The sequence below is a fragment of the Mustela nivalis genome, assembly GCF_964662115.1.
Source record: "Mustela nivalis genome assembly, chromosome: 4".
Taxonomy (NCBI): domain Eukaryota; kingdom Metazoa; phylum Chordata; class Mammalia; order Carnivora; family Mustelidae; genus Mustela; species Mustela nivalis.
In genome coordinates this window covers 110,905,953-110,921,359 of record NC_139023.1, presented here as the reverse complement: position 1 = coordinate 110,921,359, position 15,407 = coordinate 110,905,953, and the positions used below count along the sequence as shown (strand labels likewise).

Sequence of the window (15,407 nt, the reverse complement as noted above, 5' to 3'; positions counted from 1 at the left end):
CATTCCTCAAACAAGCTAATGGGAGTTAACGAAGCATTTCGAAGTACAGCTGCAATTATCCAAATAGCAGCAAAGCATAAGTTATCAATGAACAAAATATGCTGAGTCTCCTTTGTCATCAGAACCATCCCTGCACACTCTGCTCTCATCGTGCTCTGAAAGTTTCAGTGACACACATGTGTAGGCAATTTGTGCCCTTTCTTTCCTTTTTAAAGGGTTCAGGAAAATAATGGATTTTTAAAAAATATATAAAAGGAAAACACGGTCTTCTTTCTTGGGGACATTTCCAGCTGGAAGCAGGGGGTTCCATAACGCAGCGCCCATTCAGGTCATTCCACACGCACGTGTTGGGCACTTACCAGAGTACCGAATGCAGATGGATCACAGCAGAGAATTGTGAGTGTGGGGACCAGATTGGCTTTTACCCAGAAATACATCCACTCTGCATTTGCTGAATGAATTCTAACCCACACACATGTAGCCCAGTAAGTGCAGAGCTTACCAACATCATTGATTAGATGTAAACAGCTCATTTCTAGCTGCTTCTTAGTGGTTCTGAGCATCCATCATCTTTGAGTCAGGCCACTATTCTGAACAATGCAAGCTGCTGAAAGGTCCTATAAGGTGTAGGGAATATTAGGGTAATGTGGAATATGGTCTCAGGCATGGATTCCTCTAATTAGTGTTTAATGGAAGCGATGAGGCAACAGCACATTGACGGAGAGACGGGCATGGTCCAGCTGCTTCAGAATATTTACACCGAGAGGATTCAACCTTGCTGGCTGATGAGTAGCTATTACTTGTGACAGGAGTCTGAGCAGTCAGCCGACTCCCAGCCAGCCAGTCGGCCACCAGGACACATATGTTTTGCCCTGGCTCTCTGTGCCTGCAGCTCAGCAGGCTCTGAGGGTCCCCAGTAAGCCCTACAGGTCTACCCAACCCAGAGTCGCACATGTTCCTCGTGGAACACTTCACACTCCATTCCTCGACAAGGATCTGGCCATGTGGAAATGAAGATGAATAAGAAAAGCGAGGGTTAATTGCAGTTTCTTCTGCTTCAGCAGCAAGGCATAATGAGCTTATGTTGATCATGTTTGGTGTCTAGTTAGCATAATAGAGAAAGCTGATGTTCCCAGTGAACCTGGCACCTGACAAATTCTAAAGCTAAAATGATGTTTGTTTATAAGCCATTAGAAGAAAAGAAACATAATTAGAAATCTTTGAGATTACACTCATGCCAATCAATCAGTTCTAGCTTCTTTCCAGTACACCCTAATTACCTCATCAAGACGTCTAAAGAGCAATCGATAGTAATTATCTGATTACTATAGATCTTCATTATGTCCAAATTATCTCCCTGGGATGTCTAAAAGAAGATGCATTGTATTCTGGGAGAAAATTGTACCCAACAATGTAGAATCCACACCCCATTCCTACAATCAACATAGATTGCTGGAGGATATGGAGAACATTATCAGTTTTCTTGGCAGGGAGGACTAGTGAAAAAAACCTAAACTGCCTATTGGCCATGACCTTGAAATCAAGAAATCTAATACCACATTTGAATGAGGAGTCTGGGTGAGAGTCAGCCCAAGAATAGGACTCAGTCCTTGGTTTCTTTGGCATTCACCTCAAAAGGCATAATTAAGAGTTCTCACTAATGGGGAAAGATGGCGTTGGCTTGAGCCTTTTTTGAAAGTACCAAGTAAAATGCCATTTCATTTTACTTTATTTTATATTATTTTATTTTATTTTAAAGATTTAAAGATTTACTTATTTATTTTAGAGAAAGAGAGTGGGGGTGGGGAAGGGCAGAAGGAGAGAGAATCCCAAGTAGACTGCCTGCTGCCAAACAACGGGTTTGATCTCATAACCCCGAGATCATGAGTTGAGCCAAAATCAAGAGCTGGAAGCTTAACTGACTGAGCCACCCAGGCACCACAGTAAGATGTCATTTATTTTAAAGATAAGGGAGCTAGAGAACCCATCTCCATAGTCTTAAGCTCTCTGTTTTTCCATCAACCAGGAATGACACAAAGTGGCTGCACAGAGCTGGGAGAACCTAACTTTTTTGTCCCCTTTGATTAGACACAAACCCTGGTGAAAGATAAACTGTCCATCGGGATGTACCATGCTTACAGCCGAGGTCCTCTCCAAACACATCTGACTGCATATGCCTATCAGTCAAAAAATTAAGCATGCATTTTATGCTTTTTTATAAATGATATAGTAACATGTCAGTAAATTACTGTATTACATTATAAAATACACATAAGGTTAAGAGGATGAGCCAAGATGAATAAACACAAAAGTATTATTACCTTTTTGGTCCCCAAAGTTCATTGGGCCTGGGGTGTGTGAGGTCATTTTCAAGACACTGACTTGGGCAGATGTCTTTTCACTGCTAACTCTGGGAGAAATCAGCCCTCGAGTAAGTGATTCAGTAAGAAGAATCCTTACCAAACTTAAATTTAATGTTCTTCCTGAGAAGTGGCAACAGATCTCACACCCAGGGTGTTCGACTTCAAGGAAACATAACAAAATAAAGGAGGAGACCATAGCCAAACCACAAATTAAAAATATTAAAGTTAATTAAAGATATTGTAAGTGATAAATAAAACACCTCCTTGGAAACTACAACCATCTAAAAGTACACAAGTCAGAGATGACTTGACACATACAACAAATCCACATACAGGTTTGAACTTCACGTGTTCTCTTACATACCAGGTTTTTCTGACAAGGATAGGACATGACTGCAAATGTATTTGCTCTTCCTGACAATTTTCTTTTCTTTTCTTTTCTTTTTTTTAAAGATTTTATTTATTTATTTGGCAGACAGAGATCACAAGTAGGCAGAGAAGCAGGCAGAGAGAGAGGAGGAAGCAGGGTCCCCGCTGAGCAGAAAGCCCGATGTGGGGCTCGATCCCAGGACCCTGGGATCACGACCTGAGCCGAAGGCAGAGGCTTTAACCCACAGAGCCACCCAGGCACCCCCCTGACAATTTTCTTAATAGCATTTTCTTTTCTCTAGCCTTCTTTATGGTAAGAACACCGTGCAAAAAAACATACAACATACAACACATGTTAATGGGCTATTTATGTCATTGGTAAGGTTTTCAGTCCACAGGAGGCTATTAGTAGTCAAGTTTTTGGGAAGTCAAAAGTTATATGCAGATTTTCAACTGCCTGGGGGTTCAGTGTCTATAACTCCCACAGTGTTCAAGGGGCAACTATATAAATCTTACATCAGAAGAAAGAAGAAGCAAGCCCACTTGACACACTAGTCAGGCTTATGCCCTGTATTGTTACGTTTTTCACTGTCTTAATCTCAGACATGTTATAACAGACCCCACTTAAAAATATTCCATAACTTATATTTCAAAAGGCTTGATTTTCTGAATTCCTTCAGCATGAAATCATTTTATTATACATATGATACACAGAAGGAAAAGGACATAAAAATAACAAACGTATGAATCAATAAGATATAGCTTTACAGTTAAATACTTTCGTCTCCTTAATCTTCCTGAGAGCATTCATTCAACATCAGTAAAAAGCACATGGCCTGCTGGAAACCGTGTCAAGCTCTGGGGTACGAGCCCTCCACCCTGCCTCATACCCCTCAGGGAGGGGAGATCGCCATGTAAACATGTGACCCCAACATTGCGCTCAGCCCCAAGACAGTTTCCAGACAGCTGCTTTTGGATCACACAGTTAGGAAATATCTTGAGAGATAATATTATAAGAGAATAAGAACAAAATATATTTAAGTCAAAGGATTTAGTTAGACTTCCGAAAAATGTAGTGATCTTGGAAAGAAATGCCATCGTAGGAATTCGGATCATCTAGGCTCTTTGTTCTCAGAAATATAAATGTTACCTTCCTTTGCAAAGGCTGACCTCCCTCTTGGCAGGTCTCCCCCCTCAGGGTCCTGTTTGGTTCTGGGTGACTCTGCTTTGATGAGCTTGCTCTGTTTCTACGAGAAGGAGTCACTTTCTGACTTCCTTTGTCACAGTGGTCTTCAGCCCTGTAACTTAACCTTGAGCAGGCCCTCTCAGGAGTCAGTTATTGGCAGAGGTGGGAACACACGCCAGTCCCCAGTCACACAGTCACCAGGAGCAAGCCCCTGTGTGAGTCTGATGCCAGGACCTGAGCAATCCTGCAGGATGGCTGCTTCCCCAGCCCGGTGGCTGCCCAGTGCAGGCTCTTCAGTGGCCCTGAGTGAGGGCTGTATTGATTCAGGGGGCCTGTGAGGGATCGCTTGAAAGGCAGGGACAAGAGATTCCACAGTAGAAACAAGCGGCTTTCACAATAACCAATTAAACCAAGACATTATCCATGCCAAGCCATTAGCCTGGGCCACTTAAGAGCCACAATAAATCTGAACTGTTTTAAAGGCCTGTGTGAACGTACAGACGGAGCACCACTGGCCGGTACCCAGATCGCTCCCAGGCTCTTAGCCCAGAGGCTCAGCTCTCATGAACGCAGCCCAGGACAAGGCGAGCGGCAGGAGCCTTACAGCTCCCAAACTCTGGTCTTTCTAACCCCAGAATTTTTCATGCTGCTTTACTTCAGGGGTTAGACCACCTCCACTTCAGGGCCGCTGGAGTATCAGTCTCCCAGCTAGTGGCACGGGAGAGCCCCCGGAGCAACACAGATACTGGCGGAGATGCTCAGGGCGCAGGTTTCAGAATGCAGGAAGTCTCTGCCTGAGCGGACCCTGTGCCAGGGAGTGTGTGAAGCGCTGGGCCCCTGGCCTGTTCTCCACGCTCTGTGCTCACCCTCCTTCTGTGCAAGAACCTGCCTCCTCTCTTCCCTCCCTTCTCTGAATTATACGGCCTCCTTGGTTGTAGCTTCCAGCTCCTCAAGGAGCGCTCATTCCTTTTGTGGGTTACTAGCTTTTAGCCTTCTCCCCCTCAAGCCCCTTCACTTTCCTCACTGCCCTCCCAGCAATTCTTTCCTGTCCTTATGAGAAATCGTATCAGCTAGAGAAGGGAGGAAACAAATGATTAAACTCGAATCTCATATAATGCATTAAGATTTCTTCTGGAAGAGAAGGCTGGAAGGAGGTGAAATCAAGGCTTTCTTTTAGGTTGTCTGGCTTTGTTCTCTGCATCGTGTGGATGTGATTTGTCTGTTCACTCTTTATTCCTGACGGAAACACATAGCCCCAATTCGGCCGGCCGTATTGAGGGCTGCCAAGGAGCCCGGGGCCAGCATTGGGAACCCAAGCTTTGTGAGGCTGAGCTTTTCAGCCTGGGGACAGCTGGGCAGAGAGGGGACCACACTCCATGCTCCGAGCCCGGCGCTAGACCAGACACTGGAGACCGAATTGCACAATTCACACCCTGAGCCGCACCTTCATCATGCTTCTACCACATGGGCCAGGGGTCTCAAGAGCCCAAACCAGGCGACATTCAGCCTGCCACACGTGCTCCAAAAGACTGGCCCTCAAGTGTTGTGCTGGCTTAGTTTAAAAGAAATCGCATCTTCATTCCGTCTTTATGGAACCTGCCTTACTCCTGTTCGTTCTCTAATTCCACGCTGAGACCTGCCCTTGTCACTGGGGATGAGAAATTTCTCTTTTTGCTGCCAAGGCTCTCTGTGGCACTCACAGCTGTGGGCCTGCATGCTTCCCAAACACAGGCCACAGAGAGTGGCTGTCCTTCTCTGCTGGTCCCTGCCAGCTCTTCAGCCAAGCTACTCTCCGTTCTGGCCAGTTGACTCCCCTCCTCTGGCCACAGGACCCAGAGGCCAGCCCTCGGTCATCTCTGCCACCTGCTCGGGTCACCACCACTGGCTCTGCTACCTCTTCTTCCTGTGCTCACACCGGGGTGCTGTGCTCTCCTTGCTGAGTGTGTCTGCTGTGCTCCATCCCTCATGATAACAAGGCTGGACTCTGGGAACTGTGGGCAAACATTCCCCATCGAGTCACCCGGTTTCCAGGGCTCTGCCTGCTGCTCCCGCAGCTATCGCCGCCACCGATGCTCGGTCTGAGCTGCCATGTCTGGCCTGCCTGGTCAGGGTGTTTTGTGACATGTTTAAAGCAAAATGGCAAAGGGGAGGGGGCACTCGAGGAAGCAGCTGTGTCACCTGTCCACCTCTGAGCGTACTTCTGAAGAAAAGATGATCTCTCACATCTCTGGAATTAGGAATAGGGCTTTTGAGGTTGTTCAAGAACCTCTGGAGCCATCTTGTTTTACTTTTCACCACTGAACTTGCCATTTTTAAATTTCTACGTTAGTTTCTAATTTTGCCATAAGAAATTACCATAGGCTTCATGACTATAGACAACTCACATTTATTACCTTACAGTTGTGTAGATCAAAAGTCTGATCCTGGTCCCACCGAGCTACAGTCAAGGTGTTGTTAGGGCTGCCTTCCTTTTTGGAAGCTCTAGGGGAGAATTTGCTTTTCTATCTTTCCCACCTTCCAGAGGTTGACTACATTCTTGGGCTCAGTGTCCCCTTCCTCCATCTTCAAAGTCAGCAATGGCACATCTCTCTGGTCTCTCTCCCATGGTCATGGCTCCCTGGACTATAGCTGAGAGAAGTTCTCCACTTTTACACACCATGTAATTACATTAGACCCACCCAGAAAATCTAGTATAATCTCTTCATCTCAAGGCCCATTAATCATATCGGCAAAGTCCCTTTTACCATGTAAGGTAAGATATTTGGAGGTTCTGAACATTGAGTACAGATATTTTGGGGGGCCTCTATACTGCCTACCACAACTTTTATTTTTTTCCTCTCTTTTCCTTCTCTCTCAGAAAATAAACTCAACATGGCAGGTCATTTCCAAAATATATGGTAGGGTCAGGGCCAAGACTCATGAGAAGGTAATAAAGATTCAGTTTAAGTTTAGATTCACCAAGAAGATCCCTGTTTCCATATGGCTGATGAAATAGCCTGCTCACAAACCTGAAACTCAACTCACAATTAGATCACGACTAGATTTAGTATCCTCATTGAGCCATTATCCTCAAAATGCTGTTCTATATAAATGTCTAGCTAGGAATAAGGAACATCATCAAATACTGTTTGTGCTAGGAAATTTAATAACTTTAATCTCCTTGAATCGTCTAAGGGTCTCTGATGTAGACCAAAGGACTGTTAGTCAAAGAGGTCAAGTTCAATGACCAGAACCACGGACCTGAGGAGGGGCAGAACTAATCGCATTCAGCAGCCTACTCCAAGCTTCCCCACCACACCATACTTCCTCCCATACACTCAGCGGAAGGTTAAGGGAAACATATTTGCGATCTTTAACACACTGTTTGGTGTTGTACAATACTTGTGTTACATGTACAAATATATTAACTTAATTGCAGAGACCAGCATCCTGAAATTATAAAACACAGGTCAAGCTAGTTTTGAGGCTATTTGAGGGAACTGAAAGAAAAGATAAGGCTAATAGGGCCAATTTAAGAGAAGGCCAGCCTTCACAAACCTGGAAGAGACAGGCTGGAGGTGTGCTGGGTTCTGCAGGGTCACAGATGCCATGCAAGGGGTGTCAGAAGGACAGTGGGAAGTATTAGCAGGAGGAAGAAGACAAAAGCTTCTCCGGGCTACCTGCGACCTTCTGTGGCTGCAGCCCATGAGACAGTATCGCACAGATCTCAAGGAGACCTCCCACTTCTCGTTTTCAGCATTTCTTTCATTTTCTCTTCTTTTCCACATAATATGATCTTTCACGGAATTTCTATACTCTAGACCGCAGCCTGAATTAGGGTACGTGAAAGCTGAAGAAATCCAAAGAAGGCTCTTCTCTGTGCCAAACGACGACACGTAGAGAACCAGCTTATGTTAATTTACATATTCAGTTCCTATCATATGTACATTTGTCAGCAATTCAATAAACATCACATGCTGTCTGTAATGTATGCAAATAACTCTTCTTTTAAGTTCTGAATCTCAGGGTTTATGATAAACCTATTTATTACAAAAGGAAAATCTCAGAAACAGTACCCTCAGGATAGCGGGACAGAAATGCCTTATTTCCACATAGATGTCTGTTTCTCCCTGGGTGTTTCAAAACTTACTGACATATAATCTTGTTCTGTGCTAATTTCTGGTCTTTTTATATTAGGATTTAAGTCTTTGCAAATAACGAGAGAATACCAGTATTATTACTTTAGTCGCCTGAAGAGGTGGGAAGCAGAAAAACTGATTTTTAAAGATTTTATTTATTTGAGAGGGAGAGTGAGCGGGAGAGAGAGGAAGAGCGAGAGCGAGTGTGAACATGGGTGGGGGAGGAGTCGAGAGAGAGGGAGAAGCACACTCCCTGACCAGCAGGGAGCCCGATGTGGGGTTCAATCCCAGGACACCAGTATCATGATCCGTGGTGAAGGCAGACGCTTAACCTACTGAGCCACCCAGACATCCCCAAAACTCTGATCTTTGATCCAACTCCGTCTTTACAATAGATGGGACCTCTCTGTGAGAGCCAAGAATGGCCTCTGAACTGTTTTTACAATCCCTACCATCTCTATCTTTCTGTGTGAACTCCCCCTCACTGCTCCCGCTGGTCCTTCAAGCACTTGCATGGGAGAAAAACCCACCCAAAAGGTGGATGAAAGAAACCCCTGTCTCCCAGTATCCTTGACTTTTATTTTAAAACTCACCTCTGGCATCCTAATTCTCTGCAATTCTTCTCAACTCTTAAACACAGCTTTTAAGTTTCAGGTGACCATTTTTGCCTGCAGGCTTAACAAAACTCAGAGAAAGTGTCCTCAGGGCTGCCAAACTCAAAGAGCTGGGTGGGAAGATGAAAAGATGCTCCCGGTTTGCTTGAGACGGACTGATGGGGTGGTCTCTCTTTTTTTTTTTTTTCCCCTCCCCATCCACATGGACACTGTAAGCTCATATGATAAAAAGTGGGAATTAATATTCTCGATATGTTCACTCCCAGACACTGGGCCACAGGTTTTTCCAGTAGCTCTGCAGACTGTGTAATTCTGAACCTCTGAGAATGAGTGGCCCGCTGGGCTCCCCCCTCTGCCCCAGTCCAACCTTCTGAGACGGTTTCCACAATTCCGAAGCAGTCCCCAGGACACAGTGGTAACGAAAAGAAAATATCAGGTCTGGGGAGACCCACTTTTGGTCCTGTGCCATTTGCTGCTTGGAGATGGAGGGCTAGAGGAGCTGGATTAAAGCCCAAACAAGGAAGCAGAGTTCCTTTGCATCAGAGCCCAGAATGGCTGAGGAGAGGCTGAAAGAAAAGGTTTGAAGAGTGAAGGTCAGGAGCTAAGAGAGGGTCCCTCGAGTGGGCAGTAGGAGGCAGGTCACTGTGCAGCATGGAGGGGCTGCTGTATAAACAGGGATGTGGGGAGAGAGGAAGGGAACCAGAAGAAGCGCTCTGTGAGATCTGAGGCTTCGAGAAGGGATAAGTGGAAGGAGCGCAGAGAAGCAGGGGAGGCATAATTTAGGGCAGCTACTTTGAGAGTAGAGGAGACTCAAGTAGACATTTATGATTTTCAGAGCAACTCAGCAACCTAGAAGTAGACCCAGAGGGCTTGTTCAGGGCTGGTCATTTTTAGCTGTGGAAGTGAGAAAAACCTGCAGCAGCTCTAGCTGGCAAGAGATTTAGAGTAGAAGTGAGTTCCCTGGAGATCCGGAGGAGAGCAGAGGAGGGTTTGTGGCAGGACGTCAGGAAAGATTGAGGGAGGTCTTCCCTGAGAACCAAGGGTGGCCCGTGTGCCTTTTGTGAGTGAGAGACGAAAGGTCAGAAACCAGGAGCTTCACAGGTGGGGATCTTGGCAGGTGGAGATGCTAATGAGGGTGAAATCCAGAGCACACCTACACCGGCCGAAAGATAACGTGGGATGCTGTGAAGGTTACCAGAATAACTCGGGGCAAAGAACTGTGATTCATGGTGACTTTGAATCTGAGAGTTTGATAGGAATAAAATGAGTGGAAAGAAAGACCTTGAGGCAGGTACTGCTGGGCTGGGGGTAGGCACTGGGGTTTCGGGGCTGGGAACTGAAATAGATCACGAATGGCAGAACAAAAGAACCAGAAGGGCGGTAGAAAAAGCCAGCCCTCCAGATCGAACAATGCCCCAGAAATGGTCTTGAAAAGGACCGGACCAGAACTCCTCCTCTTGGCCTTGGCATTAGCTCAAGGGAGTGGTCTTCATAGCAGGGACTGTGAGGGAGACCCTGTTACTCGGAAGATCCAGGTGCGGTTAACGTGAGTAGGAGAAGGAATGGTGGAGAGCGCGATTCAGGATGTAGGGAAGTTTGTCCTTAGTAGGATTAAAGTTCCAGAAAGATCTGTGCAGGTGTTAAGGAGAACAGCTCTTAATCTTAGATGCACAAAAGAATAACCCAGAGAGTGCGCAAAGAAAAGTCCCAATACCCACACCAATTAGGTCCGAACCTTCGGGTTGGGAGCCTGGAGCAAGTCTTTTTTTTTTTTTTTTTTTTTCTTTTTTTCTTTTTTTGAGCAAGTCTTTTTTGAAGCTTCTCCAACTGAGTCTTCTGTGCCAGGCTGGAGAGCTACTGATTGAGGAAGGATGAGAGTGGGGGGGGGGGAGCCGGTGGGCCCGAAGGAGGAAGAGGTATTAGGAAAGGTCGTATTTATAGGCGATGGGCGTTAGAGAAACAGAGAGATAGATGGCAGAGATTGGTGGGGAGCCCTGGCATGCAGGGTGCCAAGATAGCAGAATTCAGGTAAGAAAGGGCCTTTCTAAAGATCAGCCCCAAGGTTCCAATTCAAGCACGGATGTTAGGCAGCGTTTCTGGGACCGAACTAATTGTCTCTTCAGTATGTCGGCTAGACCGTTTACCTATAACTAGGATTTTGGTATTTTTACATTATTAAAAGGCCATGAGGTGCAGGAAAGCCTTATCCATTATTCATATTTGTTTCAGGCTAAGTGCTGGATCCCCAGATGCTGAGAATTTATAAATGTCTATTTGGAAAGCACTGGCCATGATGCAAACTGCTCCAGGGTTGTGTTTACTGCTTAAACCTGTTTGTCAGTCTTTCTTAGTGTTGGCCATTTGCATTTCTTTTCACAAATTAAAACAATTAAAATTATTTTATTGAATTACTACCTTTTCTTGCACAGATTTGTGTGTTTCTCTTGGGAAGAAAGGTCGAGAGTACCTAAGTATGAGAACTATGTGAATGAATATAAAATATGTGTATCAAACATTTCAAATATAATGTAGAGCTCCAAAGTGTGCTTTTCACAATGATTTTTCTCAGAATGGTTAAAAGATTTGCCTTAATCAGATCCCACAGCTCCACTACAAATACAGTTTTCCCTATGCAGAATTTAAGCCTAGGATGATTTCTATCCTGACAGGGCCTTAGAAGCAGCACATCTGCAAGGAATGTAAAAGAAAGAACCATAAGCTTGACACCACAGCTGCGCTTTCCTATCATTTATTCAACATCACAAACTCTTACAAGGTCACCCATCAAAAATAGATCCTGTGTCTCATCCTCTCCGTGGACCCAACCTGCCACACTCTGCTTTCATGACCCAGAACTACTTTCTGGATGGAAATTCCAGAAGGAAATACTTTGATGTGTAGAAAAAAAATTCTTCCCTTGGTTTCCTTGACACATTTTTTCTTCCATGTCTCCTCTTCCTCCTCTGGGTTCTCATCCTTCTATAGCCCCCTCTGCTGGCTGCCCTGGCTCACCCCCTGCAAAGGCAGGGCTCCCCATTGTCCCCTGTGTTTAGGGTGTGGCTCTTCCAGCAACTCACATTCCAGAGGGGGAGTGGGGAGGATCTAGCCTGCAGCCAGCTGCCTGGGCTTGAAGCCTGCTTTCTCCATTCAACAGTTGTGTGCCCTAGAACAATTTACTTAATTTTTCTTTGCCCTGAATTGAACATCTGAAAAATGGGGTTAATGGTATCTTACAGGGTTGCCGTAAAGATTAAATGAGTTAATAAGCATTTAGAATCGTGCCCAGCACATAGGGAGTTCTTGGTAATGCTTGTTATTTTCAACGAGGTTGCTTGTCTTATTCCTCTGCTCTCTGTTGATAGTCTCCCTGATCACAGGGATGACACGTATCAATATTACATCATTCATTCCTGAGTCTCTACTTCAGGATCTGCTCTCTATCCAGAAAGCCACACCTGGATTTCTAACTGGCCCTGGACATCGTGGTCCTGATGTCTAAGGCAAAACTCTAGTTTGATATTTCTCAAAGCAAAGTCACCATGTCCACACCCTAGAGCTACCTGCCCCGAGGCATCTGCTGTTACCTAGAGGCACCTCCGATCTTCTGCTCTGCCCATGCACTGTGGGTCACCAGGTCCCACAGGGGTTCCTATAGATCCTTCCACAACTCATTCCCTTCTCACTCCTCCATCCTCCGCCCAGATCTACCACTCTTTTCTTCTTGACGCTATCTTTTCACTGATGTCAGACGAATATTTCCAATGTATATTTCCAATCACATCTTTCACTGGTGGTAATCTGTCCACTGGCTCTCCAGTAACTCAAGGCGCTGAGTCTCAACTCCTCTCTCTGGCAGTTGAGGTTCACTCAATAAAACTCCTATGTATAATTCCGGGCTTCCCGGAAATAGCATGCTCATAGGAAGTCTGTATTTACTGTTCCCTCTGTGTTTCTTCCCGCTGCTCTCTTCATCTTGGTATTTTGTATTTTTTTCTCATGATGCTGGTCAAACCCTCCCTTTCACTTGGGCCAATTTCAAATATCATCTCTTTTCCACATGTCCTAAAAATGATACTATGCCCCCACCTCTCCTGAACTGCCTCCCGTAGAACTTTGCATTCATCTCTAGCATTTATCGGACTCTGACTTGTCTCCCCGTCCTTGGCATACTTCTTTTATTCCTCCTTCTAGATTATAACTTCTTCAAAGCCACTCTATCCTTTAAAGCTTCAAATGGGATAAAATGAATCGCAATAATAGCACCAGGAATTAAGCTCATTTATTCTGCAAAGCAGCAGCCTGTTGTCAAATGCTAACCTTCTTCCTCACAGTCCTCATAAAAAGAATGGGGAAGCATATAAATGAAGTGGCACACAAGAGGAACATACAGTGTGAGCAATTACGCCAATTCCTTTTATAGGAAGCACACAGCTGAGATAAACATGGAAGCACATTATTTACCATCCACATCTCGTTGCCAAATTCTTCTACTTCTTCTAAATTTTTCATTAAAGGAAATCAAGGAAGGTAAACAAAAGTAGCCCTTGGGAGGAATCAGCACAATGGAAACCACTCATTTATCAGCATGGCCTAAGAGAAATGTCTTTTTTTTTTTCCTCCCAACTGCATCTTTTGGGGCTAGACGCTTAGGTTCACGCATTGGGCGTGAACCCACACAAATACACACACGCGCACACACACAGCCCTTCTCTGGGTGTGCTCCAACCACATCACATGTTGGTTTTGGTGTGAAGGGAGAGGAGGAGGTTTGGCAGGAGGGACGTACCTTCAGGGCATCCTGCGTATCGTCCAGACAGTAGACTCGAACACTGTACTCCAGAGAGGAGCAGCAAAGTGGCCCGAAGATGGCCAGCTTCAGGCGCTTCGCAGCAGCTTTGGTGGTGGACTGCCCGACCAGGGCATAGGTGCTAAGGTTCTCCGTGAGGAGGTGGCAAGCCTCTGCATCCAGCTGAATGTAGCAGGGGGTGGTGAAGTTCTCCTCCCCAACCACCACCACATCCTGAAGGAGAGGATGAAAGGAGCCGTGACTGAGCCACTGTGGGTCCCGGGGCCGCCACACTGGCAGCCAGGCAGACACAGCCACATCTCTTCTGCAAGTGTGATCATCCTTTTCCCTGTATTTTTTTTTCCTTTCTTCTGCTTTATTATACCCTATTTCCATTCTTAATCATTGTCTCCCTTGCCCTTGCCTTCATATTGCTAATATTTTTTATTTAGATGTCCCCTATTTAGCATTTTTTTTCCATCTGTGAGTCTACATTACTGGAATCGACATAAAATTCCAAAAGAAATTCATGAATTATCCTCTTAATTTCAGTGCACCTGAGTTTATTACTGATTTCTGAGAATTTAATGTTTGAATCTCTAAGGGTCTGACTGAATCTAGAAGTACTGTTTTACTTCAATGTCATTATAGAGTAGTAAGTTTTCCCTAAAAATCTAGGGGTTCAAAAAGGTTTAGAGAAATTAAGGAATTATGCAACACCATTCTACATTGTTTTCCCAAACTCACCTGTCAATTACTTTTCAAAGCAGTACACTGCTTTTCCTCAGTAATCTGGGCTGCTAGACCCTGGAGAAAGTACAATATAGCAAGCTCAATGCTTTTCTCTGGTAAAACAGCCTGTCCTTTCAGCTTTTGAAAATATTTAGCAAGAAATAAAAATAAATGGAAGTGCTGAATATTGTTAAAATAGTTACAAACTCAACTAAGTTTTGATTTATGCAAATGGCTCAGGCCAGAGAAGAAAATCATTTGAAAGGCCAAGTGTAGGACCTATAAACCAAGGGTCAAAATTCCGCATGCATCTCGGGGCAGCCAGGTAATAGGAACTTGTGAAGCAGGTAGGGCAGAAGACAATAGGGAGTGGGGGAGACTGGGGCAAAGTGGAGCACAAGCCTGACGAAAGAGCTCAGCCTCTACTGGGCTCAGTTCATCACAGCTATGCAGACATGCAGACCCAGTGAGAAAACCACCCTGAATTTTTCAAGAGAAGCTGGAATTTCACATTTTTCATGTGAAATTTTCCAACTTTTAATTAATTCAAATTTAAAAGAAAACTCCGTGTGGGAGAAATAAAATACATGTGTGGGCCTGATTCTGGCTCCCCATTAGGCTACTTTCTCTCCACAGAGGCAGGAACTACATCTGCTTTGATTCCCACAGCAGCTCAGTGGGCCTGGCTCATGGGGAGCAAATAGCTATTTGTCAAAAAAAGATGAATGAATGTGTCATCATAAATTGAGTCTCTGGGGCTGAACAAAGATATGAAAGAAGTTTCCACCTCGGGTGGTTGTTTATTAGCTAGGCCTTGCAACATCATCTGAACGACAGTGGTGGGGGGGTAATGCCATCCACGAAATCATTTCTTCAACTGTGTCTATCCTCAAAGATGAAGCTCACACCGCACCGGCAAAGAGAGAAAGAAACTCAGTACCTTCAAGTTTATTTTAGCCCAAAAGGACACCTGAAAATAAGTTTTGTTTTGTTTTGTTTTTCCCCTCCAGCAGGGTGAGGGCAATCCTTGAAACGAATCCATGAAGCATGTCACAGAAAGCCCCCAGTAAGACATAGTAGAGAATAAAGATGCACCCTGTCCCTGCCGCAGGTCTAGGAGTGCATTCTTAAGCACCGCCCTGTGCTACTCTTCTTATTTCTTTGTTTCATTTTGTTGTTGTTGTTACTGTTATTATTACTGAAGTCCAGAAATAAGGTAATAGGGTATCAAGCAGAGTC

General features: G+C 44.9%; 1 protein-coding gene across 2 annotated transcripts in view; it reads right to left on the bottom strand.

Moving 5' to 3' along the window:
- Positions 1–15,407, bottom strand: part of UNC5C (unc-5 netrin receptor C) — a 358,142-nt gene that overhangs the window by 17,218 nt on the left and 325,517 nt on the right. For both annotated transcript variants that reach the window (XM_082728148.1, XM_082728149.1), the window contains one exon: positions 13,437–13,670. In XM_082728148.1, the coding sequence (XP_082584274.1) occupies positions 13,437–13,670 (234 nt within the window). The remainder of the gene's footprint in view (positions 1–13,436; positions 13,671–15,407) is intronic.